The sequence below is a fragment of the Pochonia chlamydosporia genome, chromosome 2, assembly GCF_001653235.2.
Source record: "Pochonia chlamydosporia 170 chromosome 2, whole genome shotgun sequence".
In the NCBI taxonomy this organism is placed as follows: domain Eukaryota; kingdom Fungi; phylum Ascomycota; class Sordariomycetes; order Hypocreales; family Clavicipitaceae; genus Pochonia; species Pochonia chlamydosporia.
The window spans coordinates 3,832,564-3,850,780 of NC_035791.1; the positions used below are offsets into that span (position 1 = coordinate 3,832,564).

Below are 18,217 nucleotides of genomic sequence, written 5' to 3' on the forward strand. Positions count from 1 at the left end.
AAAGTCTCGTAACTGCACACAAGTGCCTTGTCTCTTTGTCTTCTCTCGACACAAAAGTCGAGGCAATAGGTGGTTGCCCGCAGACCGACGGCGCAACCAAGGATAGTAGGGTATCTCTCTCGTCATCATATAAAAGACCAAGAATACAACGGCCATAGCATGCTCAAATCAATACTTTGTACAAATATAGCAAATTAATGTTTTTGGCATGAATCTCTTTTTGTTCCACGAAATGCACCTTTGATGCCGCATTTCAGCTTGCAACCAAACATGATCCCCGCTTTAAGTCTGAGGTGCGCTCGAGAAGTTGGTAATCTGGGTGGTGATAACCAGACCGGCAACGGTGGCTGATGTCAAAGTAGCAACAACACCTGAGATGAGAGCCGAGACTGCCAGCTTGGAGACTTCGCCGCCACGAGACGGAGCAAGCTGTCCAAGGATACCAATCTGAATACCCAGGGAACCAATGTTACCAAAGCCGCAAAGCGCGTATGTAGCAATGAGTCGGGAGCGAGGAGAGAGACCAGCGTAGGTCTTGTCGGTGGTGAGATCGTGGAAGCCGTTGTATTCGTTCTATGAATTTCCATTAGCAGCCGCAATAAGAGTATGAAGCCATTTCAACGGGTTATATTGGTCAAGAATCGAAACGACCACAGATAGCGGGTGTAACCATCTGTGCGACGAGGATTACCACTTACGGTGATGACTTTTTGAGCAATCAAGCGGGCAACCAAGAGAATGTCGTTGTTGTCTCGAGGGACACCCAAAAGGAAGGCCACAGGGTACAGTGCATAACCAAGAATTGTCTGCAAGGTCAAGGTGGGATCATTGATGTTGAGGTAACGTCCCCACCAGGTCATGAGAGCGTTGATGAGACCAACAAAGGCAATGATGCACAGAAGTGATGCAATAATGGTACCTCCGATCTTGATACCGAGCCAGGCACCGTTGGCAAAAGCGTGCAGGGCATTCTCAGCCTTGTGCTCATCGTCGTCAGGAATCACGACACGTCCAGCGGTCAGGGTCTCCTCGGTCTCAGGATATCGCATCTTGGAAATGGCCAGTGAGGCAGGAATAGACATGATGCAAGAGGAAACCAGAGCCTCAGGGTTCAAACCCAGCTGAATGTAACCAACCAAAACGGAACCAGAAATGGTAGCAAAACCACAAGTCATGATCTGATGGAGCTCAGCCTTGGTCATGTGAGGTACGAAAGGTCGGACAAGCATGGCAGACTCTCCCTGGCCGATGAAGGGAGTAGCAGCAGCGACAACAGCCTCTGCGCCAGAGACACCAAGAGCCCAGAACACAAAGGTGGCAAACTTCTTGATGAACCACTGGAGGAAGCCAATGTAGTAGAGAACCTGTACCAGGGAGATGAAGAAGATGATGGCAGGAATGACACCGAAGAAGAACCAGGGAGTCTCCGAAGTCTCAGGAGAGGTGAGGAAGGCAACACCTTGACGAGCAAAACCCAAGAGATCGCCGGCACGATCAGCGATGAACTTGAAGATGTCATAACCGACGCCAGTTCGCAGCACGAAAAGACCAATGATATACTGGGATAACATGCCGACAATGACAGTCCTCCAGTTGATGCGGCTGCGGTGCTTGCTGGTGGCCCAGAAGACGAAGATCATGACAATCAAACCAAACAGACTGACAGCTCGGTTGGCACGATTGTTGTCAGCAACTTCCTCCGAGGCGAAACTGCCCACGATGATGACACACAAGGCACCGAAAGCGCCCAGAGGGACACGGAAAGCTGGAGGGATCAACTCATAAACCACCAAGGCAGTGTGACCCCATACCCAACGAAGAGCAGTAGAAACATAGCGACTTGGGACGTAGTAGAACATCAATCGCAGCGATATGGCGAGCCACAACAGGAACGGAACCACCCAATTCTTGTCATCTCTGTGCAGGATGAGAGATGCGATCCACCAGCCGGTAAAGAACAGGAAGTAGATGAGGTGAAAGACGGGACGAAAGCGTCTGTACAAAGCCTTGACTCGGTCTCCAACCCCGCCGTGTTCATGGTCGGTCGAGCCAGAGCCTCGCCCGGTGCTGACCACGCCAGGCTCGGCCTTTTCGTTATCGCTGTACTCGGGAGGGGTCAGAGAACCTTTCTTGTCGACACCGTGAGCGTGGTGGTGGTCGTGGTGGTGCTGTTGAGCAGGGATCGCAGAAGGGTCCACGGTGGTTCCTGAAGTGTAAACAGCATCATCGTGGCCGCCGGCAGCGTCAATACGGGGTGAATGGTGATGATGCGCGTGAGTATGTTGGTTGGCAGGGTTCAGCGCTGGATCGGGATTATAGTCCATGCCGGCAATTGGCGTGTGGTGTTGTCCCTCTTGAGGCGCCGCCACCTTGGTTTCGGTGTTGGCTGGTTTCTGGTCTTCCACAGCCATGATTTCTCAAGTGGAGGGAGAAAAAAAAGTTTCAAGTGATGCTTGCTGTACAGCTGTTGAAGCGCCGTGCAGTAGAATAACAAGCTACTTAGTCCTCGTGACGTTGGCTATGGTTTCGACTTCCTTGCAATTGGAAGTAAAGCAAAAAGAAAGTAGTTCCTGGGGTGCTGAGAACGGAAATTGGGTTGACCAATGTTGTCTCGTGCCTTTTTTTTCTGTCTCTTGCTCCCGAGGCGCCACAAAACGTTTTGCGACACAAAGGTGAGCAGGTACGGCGAGTGCACTCTGGCTCGAGTACTCTCGTGAAGACAAGAGAAAAATAAATAAAAAACAGATCCGGTCTGGAGGACCTAACGTACCTAAGGCAAACACAGATGAAGAAGAAGGAAAAGAGAGAAGCGCATCGCAGGATGGGCGCGACAAGAGGAACTTTTTGTACCCGCACGGCGATCCCGCAAAAGCACACGCTTCATAGAGCCAGAACAACAGCCTGGGCCAAGCCTACAATTCTTTGGTGTGGAGAAGACGAATGGACCCTAACGAAAAGATGCACATCCTCCGGAACTAGCTCTGCATCTGGAGAAGGACCTATTGTCCGGAGAACACGGACAAGGTGTATGGATTGATGGGCGTCTGGCCTGAATCCAGTTACGTCCCGTCGACGGACAATGGGACCAATTGCGCTCACGAGACCACCGCCCTGACAAGCCAACAGCGGAGACGATGTGAGGGGACTTTGGAGCCTTTGGCCTTTGGGGGAGACTAAAAGAGCCACCCAACACCAGGTTTCCTAGCTGCTCTGCTGTCGAACAACAAGTTGGTGGGCCGTCGAAGAAAGGAAGACTCGAAATCTGAGGCAGCATCGACCTCGATGGCCATTCCATTCGTGCAAGGATTGGCTCGAGGCTTGAACCCCGGACGATGCTAATCCATCGACATGCATGACGCCGGGGTTGCCCCAATCCACCAAGCCAAGCTACCCGCGCTTCTGTTTGACTTGACTTGTTCTCGGTGGCCCGATTCAGCCTGCAAGGGTCTGACAACCACAGAACGTCTTGTCACAATGCCCCTGCGGTTAGGCAAAAGTCTTGTGCAACTATCAGGAAGTGAGAGAATGCCCGAAAGATTGGGGACGACTCGCACAGTGTGTCCCGTTTCTTGACCAGCCTGGGGCTTGGGGTTGTCTTTGCTTCGATTTTCTGGTCTTGGAGGCAATGTAATATGCCTGATGTTGGTCATTGATGACAACCAGTTCACATTGTTGTTACTTGATCTGCGCAGCTGGCTTATAAAAAACTCATTCAACGAGCTCGGCCAGTATTACCTCCATACAATTGTGCGGAGTAATTTTGACCAAACAAAGTTGGCACAGCAAAACACAAAGGCAAAGACATGCCTTGATTACCTGGGGACCTAGCCGAACTCAATTTGGCCCCCCAAAAGGGAGGGACAGCCATGAAAAAGTGCCAAAAGATCCCCCGGCTTATCTGGAGGTGGCGCCTTCTGGTGCGGTTCGTCGCTGATCCAGGCATCGAGCAATCTGCATTCGGCACCAAGTGTCTCGGTGGTGGCGGAGGCGTTCGACCTTACTGCCCTGTTGGTCCTACACCCTCTCCCTGTCCTGTCCTGTTCATGTTCTGCTCCGTGTTGCACGCCATCGACAAGAGTTGTGGCCACCTCGGCGTAAGAAATGTATGACACGGTGTCGTCCGCTGTGCCATGGGCCTCAGAGATTCTGCAAGGCGTTGAGGGGCGCTGAATTACCCCTATGCCACTGTCATTTGCGGTCAAACAGTGAAATTGCTGTCACCACCCAAAAACGCCATGTTGTGGTTTTTGCCAGGGCCAAGCCAAAGCAGCTCACGCCACCATTGCGCCCAGACAAGCTTTCTTTGCAAGACATGGCGATCGTCTTTCGGTGGGCGGCTACGTTGCTGCTTCTGGAAGGTTAAAGGCTGAGGCGTTCTGTTTACACCCTCGAGGTTAGCTGCCCTTCAAATATTGTTTCGACTAGTGCCGGCGTTCGCAATTGATAAAATTATTGAGGTGGAAGTTGAAATCGACAGTCGTCAGCTTTGTCAACTGTCAACTGCTGTGATATTCTTATTTTGCTGGCAGGATTGGCAGAGAGGCAGTTTGGCGGTCCGCCATTGGCTTTTTCCATAGGCCAATCTGGACTGCTCCTTCTGACTCGTGCTTATTAGACGGGACAGTGCAGAGAGCACGATGTTTGCTCCTTCCTCAGCTTGAAGATTTTATCTCTGCCAATCTGTACTTGCTCAATGCTGTGAAGCAAAGACTCAGTGATGACCGCTTAGGAAAGTGCAATCGACACTGATAAGCGTATCTGAAAACATTAAACCAACCAGACACTTCACCTCGTCCTCGCTATCGCGGTATCAAAAGAGTCCAAAACCCATGCCAAAAAATCAGGCTCGGGAGATAGCCAATTGCTCCACTCGGTCCACCGATTTTGCCTTCAGTCTGATAAGCAGCAACCATGTGTTGTTACCAGAATGCGCACTGCTATTTGATCAGTGGCGTTTGGTCTGATGCGCGAAGGGCGACTGCCAAGCAACTTGCTGCCTCTCAGCACACAACAGTTCCGCAGTTCAACATCCCAAGCCAACAAGTCAGCAAGCACAGCAATCCACACACCCAAATCGCAGTGACAGTCCTCGAAGTCTTGTCTGTTACTACCCCAACAAGGCTCCTTGTTAGTCAAAGTTGCTGTTGTCCCTCAGCTGTCCAGCCATCACTGCATGCACAACTATCCCGAAATCTCACACCAGGCGGGATTGAGACAAGAGATGAACGAGCTTGAATGTAATACCAGGGTCTGGACTGGACTGGCTCGTTGGACCAAGCGATAGCGTCGGTCGGCTCCGAGCTTATGGCTGCCACTTCTGCAGACTGGTGCTGATCCTGGCATGGGTTGCAGCGAAGCATGTCAGCTCTTGATGACCATTTCGTTCTCATTTGTGGGAAGCAAGTAACAAATTGCCACCTTGGCCCTGGTGTTTCGAAATGACAAGGCAGAGCAACCAACCACACGTCGAGTTTCTTTTATGGGAACCTTTGCTTGGAGGCCAGGGCTGCGGGGTGTATTCTTCGTTCGTGGGCTTGTACTCCGGACTGATTGCTGCCAACGGCAAAGCACGGCTTACTTTATGTTGCTGAGCTGATTGGGTCACAGTTTCGACGAGCTCGAGTCTGTATCATCGAATACCTCAGCCATTTGGCCAGTGGTGGTTCTGTTGCAGCTATCTACCAGGCTGGTATCTTGACAGCAAGCATCGAAATCTACGCGAAGAAGTTGGTTGAAAATTTCAACCTACCTACCTACCTTAGGTAGGTATCTAGGTTACATTCTGTGACAGAGTCAATTGAATACGGACGGGTACCTCAGCATGTGGCCTGTGGAGACAATTGATGCACGCGACCTCCTCAAAGGAAAGTATTCAGGTTGCAGGAAAATTTCTCCACCACCTCGGCCTCCAATACCAATGAGATTTTGGCTGGGACAAGGAATTTTTCTGGATTCGCACAGCAAGCAGAACGAGGCAACTCCTCGAACCATTCACAGCCCGGCGCCTGCAGACACGATCGGGACACCGGCAACAACGTTGGACGCTGGAAGGCCAATATGTATAAACGCCTTGTATGGCAATGCGGAATACATTCCACGTCTACCCTTTTGGTGTTTGGGGCTTTGTTTGTTCACATGCCAGCCCTGTGCACTCCCCGGATTTCTCTTTGTGTGCTCCCATGAGGTTGTGAGGGCTAGACCTGTGGGGTGCAGAAACGGTTCAATGTTTGATACATGGGACAGACTAACTACAGTGTCACGGCTATGGCAGTTTGCACAGTAAGTTTACCATATGAGTTGGTAGCTGAGTCTCATAAAACCGGCGAGTCGCATCTCTTGATATTCTTCACCAAGTGGTTTACAAGAGGACAATCCCCAACCGAAGCTGAATCTCTTGTGGCCAACAACTTCTTCATGGCAGCTGAGCCGGGACAATCTTTCCCTTGTCCTCATCCCCGCAACCGAGCGGCTGTAGTGTGGGTCAACAATGCTTCAAATGTACTCCTCTGCCCAACAGACAGACGCAACACATGAGCCATCGGTCAACTCCGGGCTTTCGTTGAAAGCTTCCCCAGACAACCTCAGAGTCTCTCTCTGTCTGGGAACTAGCTCAAAAGCTCAAGTGACATTCACCTTTGTTGACCAAGTGCAAAGCGACCTGCCCACACCGAAGCCACGAATCAAGTCCCGTTCCTGCTTCCCAGTATATCCTCGATATCACTCCCAAATGACACCAACCTGGCAATGCCTCCATCGCAGACGCAATATTGAGTGCCCTTACTCGCGCCTCGACAAATATGACGGGCGGAGGTGGCCGTCAAGCTTCCCCATACCCCAGACTATTTGCACATGAACGAAACTATATCCGCACGAGCCAACACGTCGTTGTCGTTTGACACTGCAAGGCAAACATTTACGTATTTGGGTCGGCTCCCGCAATATTGGAATGGGCTGATACATGTCTCATGGACGAGGTGGATAATCGACATCCGTTACAAGGATCGATAAGACCATACATCCAAAGCATTTCCAAATGCCACTTGTGCATTGACATCCGAGGATTCCTAGCGCCGATCGCTTGTCTGTCTTGCTTCATCCGATATCCAGAGCCTCCACGCGGCGAACATCATCTCCATCTTGACAAGGCACTAGGCTATTTCCCCTGACATACAAGACATTCATTCACACGATGATCCAAGTCCCCATTATTCTAAAACCGTCTATCCGTCAAGCCATGCATCGTTCCGAGAACTCCATCCCAAAATGGATGTGGTATCCTCAGTATCCCCAGATTTGGTGTCTCTCCATTTCCCCATACCCCCAGCACACATCCCCGCAACCCCAACACAACTTGAAAATATCTAAACAATGATGCAAAGCAACATCATACCATACCATAACCGATTATACCATACAACTTGTCATCTTCATTTCATCAGACCAGCATCCATTCCGCAGCACAAATCAGAACCAATATCCCCAAACCCTGCCACACCAACACCAATACCAACATCTGACATTCTTCCATCTCATTCCCCAGACACCCCTGCAAACGTTCTAACATCCAGAACCGTCCCCCGTAGCCTACATATCCTAATCTGTCTGGTCCATCCCTCCACAAGGTTCCTAGCCGCCCTCGCTACCAGGGTTATCAAATAGCTCCTGCGATCAAATTGCTTGGAGCCAGACTACGCTAGCTATCCCGTCCTGGTCGTTTAACCTTCCCCATGAAAGGGGAGAGCGGGTACAGCTTGCGGGGACGTTCGATAGAAAACTCCTATTGCAATCATATCATGGCGTCACAGAGTATCAATGGCTAGAATCCCAAAACTAGCGAGAATTGTATTTGTTGTGGCTATATTGTCAAAAAGGGATCATCCTTGTTTCGTAATACACATTGTCTTCGGAGACCGGCGTCATCTAGTCTACTCGTCGCAAACATCCGATGCAATCGAAACAAAACTCCATTCATGTTCTTCTTAATGATTACATAGGAAAAGGGAGGACGACATATTTCTACGCCCGAGCATATGTACCTTCATTGCATGTTTTCCTTCCTACCCGCATAAGAATAAGAGATAAACTTCATAGGACATTGGGTTTACTCTCCTCCTCGGAACCTGCGATTGAACTCTTCCACCGCAATACCAATCATCTTGTACAAGAACGCTCTCTCGCTGCCTCCTCCGACCGGAACAAACGGGCCATTTGCTCCCCCTCTCAACACAAGACTCACGCCAGTTCGCTCCTTGGCTATTGTCTGAATATCCTTTAGAGGCACGTCCCACTCACTAGTTAGTCGTTTAGACCTAATAAGCAGTATTCGAGAAAACGTGACCATGACGACCATATCTTCCTTGGGCAGCTCCAGATGTCCAATATATTGCTCGTCAAAGTATCGTCCATTGTCGACTTGCTTCAGCCAGTACTGTCCCATTGCCTCGCGGCTGTTGTATGGTCTCACGATGCCGTCATTGGGGATAAACCGTGGGAATCGTGTGCGGTCAAGCTCCTGACCATCAAAAACTGTGGTAGTATTGCGAATGCCCTCGCTCACATTGCTCGCCATGTCCAAAACACCAACAGCAGGCTTGGTTGCCAGACCAAGTACTCCCTTTCCGACTCCCTTGAAAAAACCGAGCGCTCCTTCTTGTTCTGCGCCTTCAAGAGGCTTTCTCGCTAGACCGCCCACTCCTGACGCAACACTTGTAAACAAAGAATTTGCGCCCGCTGTGACACCAGTAAGTGCATGCTTCGGCCGGTTCCTTGCTTTCGTAATGCGTCTCCGATCCTGGAATTGCTTGTCTAGCGATGCTGCTGCAAGACCTTTGCTCAAACTGCCAGTGAACTTGGAGAAGCTGTCACTGAAGCCAAACACTGTCTTCTTTGCGAATGAAGCAGCACCCTTTGCTATACCAATGCCAAATTCCTCTGGCTTGTCTGAGAGAATAAGGCCTTGGTACGGTTCGTAAAAGATATCAGTGACACCAGAAGAGATGTTGTTGAAAAGTCCCACGGGGTTGCCGAGGAAGTCGGCAGACCCGAGAATCTTGTGAATCTGATACATAACCTCTTGGCTGTAGTGGTTTGAAATGTTTTGTATAAGCACCGGTGTTGAGACTCGTACATTATCCAGCATGAGGGCGTTGAATCGAATTGGCGCATCGTTGACGTTTCCAATGGCCATCGTCATGACGTTGAGGAAGAACATGATGGGATTCCGTGATGACGTCTTGTCTTCCGCATTGATGCGTTCAGTTCGCATGAAGCTCAGGTCAATCTGCATGGGCTGGATGTTGAGCACCTCAAAGTACATGTCTTGTCCACCCTGTTGTTGCGAGGGTTCTGGGATGTCCAAATCCTCGTCGCACAGCTTGCCTTCCTCCTCCACCATTGTCCAGCTAGCGCCAGGCACGTTGGAGAAATCCAGCAGCGCAAATACAAAGTCCTCATCCATTTCTACCGTCATTTGTTGGAGGAGAATGGTGGCATATTTGATATAGGTCACGCCATATGAATCGTCCTTCACGCGGCTGACCATTGCATGTAGTGAGGGATGGGCGTCCACTTCATTTGCCTTCTTCGGCACCACACTGGGGTACAGGACCATAGGGAAGATGCCACCGTACAATTGATTGTCAATCTGCATCCATTTCACAGCAAGCGATACTGTTTGAATTAGTGGCGAATCGCTAAATCGCAATTGAACATCTCTGAACGTGATGTAAGCAAGCTCCTTCAGTTGAGCATTGACCAAGGAAATGCCAATGCCCGACAGCTTGAGCTGGGCTCGGAATGTTGCACCTGTATCTTGGTCCTTGACTTCGAATGCTTCTGGGCCCGTGTTGGTTCTCGAAAGAGCCTTGGGCTTGTACATGCTTCTGCTTTGTCGAAAATTGCTCAGAATCAGTGTCTGGGTCGGCCCATCGGCCGCGACATTGATGTCGATAATTTTCTGCTGGCCAGACGTCGCAATGAACTTCATGGGTATCTGGTTACCAATCTCAGCCAACTTGACATGACGCTCCTTATTGCCTGTCGCGATGACCACTTCGCGGAATTTGGCCGCTGGAAAATCCCACGCATACGGCATGATGCTTCTAGGAGGCAACCTATACCGGATCGGCCGCCAACCGCTTCGGTCCTCAACATCGTCCTCGTCAACATTCGGGTTGGCCTGGTAGAAGGTGAACTCTGTGTCACTTTCATTGCGCATAGAGAACGGCCAGTTCTTGGTTTCCATGCTCAGGTGAAGGAAGATGGTTGAATCCTCTAGGAGAATTTCAACTCGGACCAATCTCTGGCGTTGACCAGTCTTTGCTATTTTGACATGCGTCGTACCAATGTCGGCGATGTTGAACGGAGACGACCAGTGGTTATCTACGCCGGCGTAACAAAGGCAGAGCTGCTTGACTGGCGACTTTTGCATAAAGTGCAAGGGTTGCAACGCACCAGGCTCAAGTGTCATGTAGCCGGATGAACTTGATTCCCGAACCAATATTTCCTCGCCAAGTTTGTTTTCCAGCACGAATCGAGGGGCCAGAGTAACAACCTTTGTCATTTTGTACTTTCCTTCGCCGGATTTGACCGTGATACCAACATGGATTTCCTTGTTTTTGGAGCCGGAGTTTAGGACAACTTCAGACGTGCTTCCAATGGCATCGAAACTTTGAGGTTTGCTCCATTCAGACTCGTCAACCTTGAGTAACGCTCGGTTACGGTTGTCGTCATTTCCATACGAGAACATGAAAGGCAACGCTTTTGGTCGCTCGCGGTCTGAGGTGTCAACAAGTGGGAACTGACCCGCCGCCGGCTTCGCTTGTTGCAAGAAACTCTTCATACGAATTCGCAGGTCGAGTCCGGTCTTGTTGAGAACGACATAAGGACTGTAGACGGTAACCTTGAATGCGCCTCCACTATTGGGGATTTTGAAATAATGCAACGCAAGATTCAAAGGTAGCCCCTGGTCATCTTTCACAACTAGCCGGCTCTCCTTTCGGAAATCCTCCACATTGCCAGAGTTGATGATGGAGAAATCACTCGGTTTGAAGACGGTGTCTTGCATGTCGATGCTCAACAATAGGAGGTGTGACAGTTCCACAACATGTACTGGGCTGACGCCGCCTTTGCGCAGGAAATTCGACCAGTCCTTTTTGGTGTTCTTGTCGTAAATTCTGTACTTGAAGTCATAGGGTAAAAGGTTCTCGAGGGTAACAGGGGCGGATAACTTGATCTTCATATGAGGGTATATCCTGCGACTTTGATTAGACATATTCGCTTCGTGGGGGTTAACCATAAGGTGGTTTTGTTACTCACTTCGTCATGGGATTAGATCTGTCAAACCGGGCATGAACCTGGAAGTAGAATGGGTCGCCATTTTCACCCTGACACACAATCTGCTTGGTCGGTCGCTGCAACAAATCTCTCCACCAGAGCTGATCACGGCTCCATTGGTAACCAAAGCCACCGTCAGGTCGGACCAAAGCACGTTTCTCAAATACGGCACCAACGGGCGCTGGACGAGAGTCGCCTGGCGCAATCTTTTCAATCTTGAGCAAATGGCCCTGCTGGGCATCGTAAACACCAAGTTCAACTGGTATCTCTGTTGCGTTCTCCACGACAAGTGGCGACCGCAACGTGACATTCTTCACATTGTCTGGTCCTAAACTGACCTCCACGCAAAGACGGTGTAGGATATTTTCGGTTTTAGGGCGCAGGCTATACAAGAATTCGCCTTCTCTGTTGAGTCTGACGTTCTTGACAGGATCAAATCCGCTCCCTTCAAGCTGAATGCCAACATCATTCTGACTAGATTCGGTCAAAAGATTTTCTCGCATCTTCTCCCAGTGTTCGAAACTCCATGGTTGCTCGGCACCATCTTCAAGTCGAAGGGTTATAGGCTCCTCACTGCTAGGGCTCTTGGAGTGCAGAACCACGTCGAAACCAGTATAATTCCTGATGCGATAAGGAGCTTCGACTCCTCTTGGCTTGTCTAGGACGTTTTGCTCCGTAGTCAGGAAGGTCAATGACTTGGAGGCCAGTGCGATGGAGGCTGTAGTAACGGTAATATCAAACGTTTTCTTCGATGCCACGTCCACAGATATCAGTCCGGAGGTTGGGTCCTTCGCCACACCAAGACCAACCTGCCAAGGCTCCAGGAGTGGTTCCCAACTAGACTTGGAAAAGTTGTAAACGCTCGAGTACATGTCGATCGCAGACTCTGCCTTGAGATTCGACGACCAATTTTCGGCAGTGGCTGTAAACTCTTTTACGCCGATATCCAGAATGGGTAGTTCGTGCAAATCGCCGATCAGTACAATGCGCACGCCTTCAATGGTGGCGGAGAGCTCCTCGTGATTCGGTGCGGCTGCAGGCTGTGGCTTCGCCGGCTGCTGGATAGTCCGACCAGCAATGGTCTTTGTGCCTCTGGTCTTGGCAATTGTTGACCGACCTCGGCCGCTGGCCGACTTGTACTTCAATCCAGCATTCCGTAATTGCCTTGCTTTCTGTTCCGCCGAGGTCTCTGCTGGATCCTTAGTCTCTGATCCAGACAGTTCACCTGCCCTGCTGACAATCTGCAGAATCAGAAGAATATCACGAAGTGATAGGCGCAAAATCAATGGCTCCACGTCAATATGAATGCTGCTAACCCCAACTTGAGAGCTGTCCATGTTCAATTGAATGGAGAAATCGTCAATGATACGAAGTCGAGAGTCGTCAAATCTGTCCATACGGCACAAAAACATGCCAACTTCTGAGATTTGGAACGTGAGCGCGTGTTGTTTAGAAAGTAGCATCTGTCTAATGCTCAAAACTATAGCCTCCGAGTTTGATGCGAGTGGGTTGGCAATGAGGATAATTTGAGCATCAACAAGATTGATGCGGAACGCCATAGACATTGTTGACTCCTCTTTTGGCTTTTGAGATTTGGTTGGGGCCATCTCGCTGCGTTGCCGTGAGAGTTGGGACTGTGATCGCTCAGTGCCAGGGGCGTTGTATGTGACTTGCATCGAATCGGTGTCGGACTCGTCGATAGTTTCCCCAATACTTTCGTCGTCCATCGGGCTAGTGTCATCCACAGCTAATCCCTCGGATACGTATCTCTGTATTGCGAACAAATAGTCAAGGGCGAAAATGACTCGTGGACTGTCAATGGTAGCCATGGCAATCAGGTTCCTTTCCTTTCCTCCAGACATCGTCACACTAGCCATGAGCTGCTTCGCTTCCTTGTTTGAAGAAGTCATGATCCGTCGGTATTTGGTCTCTTGTCGGCGGCTGTCGTAGATGGTGAAAGACCGAATGACTAGTTCTGCTTCAAGTGAACCATCCGAAAGCATCCTTGTTTTGAACTTTGTCTCATCCAGCGAGAAACGGGACAGCCCTGACTTGCCTAGATCGCCAACCGGCTCATCTTCCTCTGCCATGATGAGTTCAAGACCAACAGTGTTGACGCGGAAAACAAGATCAAGCTTCGTCCAGGCGTTTTGCAACGAACTGAGCTCCGGTGAAAGGTCGATCAGGTTCTTATCAGCATCATTTTCGCCGCCACCAGGTGAGGCTCTAGCGCGCTGGAGGGTGCTTTCATCGACCATTCGCGCGGCTTCTTCATCAGAATCATCTCCTTCACCAGCAAAAGCAGCCGGAACCGACTTGGAGATCTCCATGAGAGCCTTGAGTTGATACTGCGTCAACCGAAGCTTGATATCTGAAAGTGTCCCCTCTACTTCAGTATCCGGTCGCTTCACACCTTCTCTATGTTCCGCGTAGGTAATATTGAAGCCAAGATCCACGCCGTCAATCATTTCGAGTTCTTCCGATCGGTCCTCCGAGTAGTGAAAGTCAGAAGTGAGGCGGACGTTGCGTATGCCGGCTGAGATTTTCATGGCAATGACAGCTTGTTCACTATCGTCTAGCGGAACAAACTTATTCTGAGCATAAATCTCTCCCAAGTATGCGGTGATGGCATCTCCTTTCTCTTGATCAGGCATATATAGACGCGGAAATACAACGATTGGCGTCTTCACAACAACGTCAAACTTAATCTTGCTCGGACTCTGCTGAATCTGATTCGCCCTACTCATTGCAGCTTGGCGAGCAGCATTATACAAGGCTTGCATCTTGCCAAACTTGACAAGGAAGTCGATAATCTTGCGGAATGGCTCTTCGACAAAGTTGACTTTGACAGATCCAGCTCGAAGAAAGATCGAGCTATCGTATCCGGGGTATGCCTTCTTGTTTTCGGAATCAAAAGTTTCGTACCTGAAGTCTGCAAGGTCATCGCCTTGAATGGTAACCAACCTCCGGAGATTTGAATCCGCTGACACCCCAAGATTGACATCATCAACTAGTGACAAATCGCCCAGTTTAGCAGAGATGCGCATCGTCTTCCCACTAACATAGATGCCCGCGTCGCCATGGTTGAAAGATAGTGTTGCCAACCTGATGCCATCATTATTCAGTATGAGACGAATGGCTTTCAAATCAACCTTGACACGTATTGACCCGGAGTTCTCACTAGGCTTTGCGGTTTCAACAACACTCTCATCCAATTGTGGCGTGTCATTTTCTTCCGCAGCTTCAACTGCAGGTACTGGAGCAGCTTGTTGCTCATTGTTGCCACCCGTAAAGGTCATGAGAATGAAGTCTAAAAGCGTCAGAAGCGTCTTACGAGTGACAACTATGTTGATGGTTGATACAACAGCGGTGATGTTGGTTTCCACCCCTTCATATACTGGCATGAACTCGGGTGACTGTCTATTAATCTTCATGAACTTCACATGAACGAGGCTTCGTCCTGCTTTCAAATCTTCGCTGTCGCCCGAAGACACAATAGACTTGAACTCTCCAGAGGGATTTTCGACAAAGTCCTCCACAACAACGGATCCTAAGGACACTTCGGCAGCCATATCATACGTTCGCGTATAGAAGGCGAGGTCGAATCGTTCAGCCACAAGCTCTACTAGAAGCGTGTCTGGTTTGACTCGGTCTGGGTCACTTCTATAAAGCGAGCCTTTGAGTGTATCAACTTTGAAGTTGAATTCGAAGCTCCTTTGTTGGATTTTAAGCCGCTCCCCTGTTACTCCATCTGTCGCGTCCTCGAAGTCATCTTCATCGTCATCGATGTCGTCGAGTATCACAGCCGTCTGCGGTTGCAGAAATGGGAATGCTGAAGACTGCCGCCGTTCTCGCTGGGACTTTCTTCGTGACCGTGCTGAATTGGCACTGAGAAGTCGTGGTCGTTGTGGCGGTTTTTGGACATTCTCAGTTGAAGACTCTAATTGCTGCCTTTGTCCTAACTTTGGAATTGCCACGTCAATGATTCTCATGAGATTCTTGTACTTTGAGTCAGACACTGTCGCATGCAGCATGGGAAGATGACCAGAAACCCGTAGCTTCGTGAGATTTGGAGCTTTGGGTAGAATCGACGTTTCGACGACGAAATCGACGTTGATTTGCTCGACAACATGCAAATGCGAATCCTCACTCTTCTTGACCAGTTGCTTCTTGGTTTCTTCGATTGACGGACCGATGAGTACTTGAGTTGATGTGAGCTTGACAATGAATCTGTCGTACATTGCCGATTCGAGACGTTTAAAGTCAGCTTCGCTGTAGGATTGTCGCTGCTTGGACTGGATCTCCTTCATGGTCTTGTTATCAACCAATTCACTGTTGACGTGGATATGACCAGCATCGACAATCAAGCAGGTTGAGTTCGCTGTTGTAATGCTCACAGGCACGATAATGAGAGGTGCCTGCAGGTCCAGCTCGGCATTCACGGTTTTGTGTTCTTCAAGAGCAAATTCCAGCCCTGCACGAGTCTGCTCCCTGATGCCTTCGACAGTTGCGCCGGCTGTTTCCATCAAAGCTGTAATGGATTCCATGTGTCTTTCTGGAGGGCGGAAGAAATCCACAATACCGACAACAAAGTTTGGATTCCATACGACTTCGAGCGGTTTTAGTTTCCCGACAATCGCAAAGTCGCCCTCGCGCTCTATTGGGTTCTGCTCAATTTCGAACTGGAAAAACGGCTCTTCTTTGTCATTTTCCAGCTCCTTCAGCGACAGGCTCTTTCGTTTTCTCGTCTCAGGAGCATCCTTGACGCGGACGATTTCAGGGTACAAGCTATCCGGCGTTGTACCATCGTTAACTCGCAGTCCTCCAAGACTGACGTTGGCCAGAACGGAATCCTTGCGCTTGAGAGCCTTTGCCTTGAAAACATCGAAGTGAAGACTCAGCAGATCGGAGGGATCATCATGTGGGCTTTTCTTCAATGTAAAACTGCCAGTGCTGAGAGAGGCCTCAAGGCAAAGCTTGACAGCCTCCCTCGGGACATCTACCTCTTCAGCCAGTGCTTGTTTTTCGTCCCAATCAATCATATCATACAGCTCCTTTCGCTGTTCCTCGGTCATTTGGGTGTTCTCTTCATTTTGTTCTATTGTGCCTTGAGGCTTCGATCCCCACATCCAGGCCACCCAGCCTTGTTGCTGGGGTTGCTGTGGTTGCTTCCTTAAGGCTTCAGCGTTTTCTTTCTTGAGTTGATTTCGCGCCAACGATCTCCAGAACCGGAGGTCCTCATATGCCAATTTGCATTCAAGCTTGCCGAGATCCCCGCTCTCGGCTGCCGTGAGTTGCTGCTGCTGTTTCTTCTTCTTGAACAGTTCAATATACCGCAGTCGATCGTCGCGTCTCTCTTTGAAATAGTCCCATGACCACTTGCGGTTACGGTCGTGTATCTTATTCAGGACGGCGTTACCAGCAAAGAGAAGCCAGGCACGAGGATCCTCCTTGGGCCGCTTTCCTTTTGGTTTCAACGCCTTGTATTCCTGGTGACGAATGAAGTAATGGAACAAATCCACCATCATTAGGGCGTCGCGATATTGATCATCATCCAGAACAAGACCGATTTCCTCGAAAAGCAAATTGGCTTTGAACTTTGGCGCATGGGTGTCGCCAGACTTGTCCAGTTCAATCTTTGCTCGACCGTTGACGGGTCGCAAAATGAATTGATGGTCGGAGGCAAGAGCGTTAGCCTTACCAACCATACTCTTGAACTTTTCCACCATTTCGTCGTGCGACATGGGCTCCTTCAGCGGCGAGGACGCCTCGCGGCCAGTTCCGAACAGGTCTGAATCTGTGTTCCAATACACAGCCAATGCACCAAGGGTAGCCAACTTGTGGGTTGTCGTATCGGAGTCCTGAATGAAGGTCGGCTTCCACTGGCCATCGGTACTGACGGCACTAAACTCTTCCAATATCAAGCCCAGCGCGAAAGGATGTCCTGGCGCAGAAATGGAATCTTCGTATCGCACGTGGATGTTCTTGACGGTGACCTGCAGGTTATCAACAATCTTGGTGACCAAACTTTGGGTGAAGCTTTGTGTCTTCTTTTGCTCTTCTTGGCTCATGCCTTCTCGGTTTCGTTCCTTAAGCAATTCCGCGCTGTCCAGCTTCTCCATCTTGAGCCTCTGCCTCCGGCGCTCCTCCTCTTCCTCGTCATATTCGGCTTCCTCTTTTGGGCTCGCCAAAAGGAAAACATCTTCTATAAAAACCTTTACAGGTGCGCCACGGAGATTGGACCACGGAATGACCAGCGTCAGCTCTCCCAGATGGCCTTCCACAACGTTGATGGGCAGCTTCAACTGGTCGAGAGCCTCGCGGCGCAGCTGGAGGTTTCGGAGCTTGACATCACCAGACCAGATACCGACTTTGAGTTGTGTTGGGTCGAAGTTCTTGACATACATGCCCAAGAAGCGGTTCAGAAGGCCGGCGACGAGTCCTTCCAACATTGTAAAGGTAGTGTTGCCGTGACCCGGGCAGGGTATACCAGGCGGGTGTTGGAGGGTTCCGTAACTCTACAGTGGCAACATCTGTAGCTTGGGCTGTGCAGCACGAAGCATGTGCGTATCGCGGTGGTCTATTCGAAGACTCTCGGTCGACAGCGATCGTTGTATCGTTGTCAAGTCAAGCGTTGCTCAATGTCTGGTCGGATCCGAGGAGTCGTGGTGTGGTTCGGTTGTGGTTGTGAGGGGCTCTTAGTCGGGCAAGGCAAGACTAGGACGTCAAATGGAGCTTGAGGATGAGTGACGTGAACGCCTGACAAAGACCAAAGACCAAACTCAGGATCCGTACAAGTAATGCCCGAGAGTGTGGGTGTATGCAGAATGCAAATATGCGACTACGGCAAAGGGAAAAAAGAAATAAATCAATGAATTGATAA

The 18,217-nt window shown here is 50.0% G+C and overlaps 2 protein-coding genes across 2 annotated transcripts; both read right to left on the reverse strand.

The window, feature by feature from the left end:
• Positions 1-282: 282 nt before the first annotated feature.
• VFPPC_03240 (H+/nucleoside cotransporter) lies at positions 283-2,411 on the reverse strand (the record flags this gene model as incomplete). Its single annotated transcript, XM_018282766.1, has 2 exons — positions 283-573; positions 699-2,411. 2 exons carry the CDS (start codon positions 2,409-2,411, stop codon positions 283-285), a joined length of 2,004 nt encoding a protein of 667 aa, XP_018147382.1.
• Positions 2,412-8,101: 5,690 nt separating this feature from the next.
• Positions 8,102-17,786, reverse strand: VFPPC_03243 (vacuolar protein sorting-associated protein vps13; the record flags this gene model as incomplete). Its single annotated transcript, XM_018282768.1, has 2 exons — positions 8,102-11,252; positions 11,317-17,786. The coding sequence occupies 2 exons, from the start codon at positions 17,784-17,786 to the stop codon at positions 8,102-8,104; spliced, it is 9,621 nt and encodes a 3,206-aa protein (XP_018147384.1).
• Between the last annotated feature and the right edge of the window lie 431 nt (positions 17,787-18,217).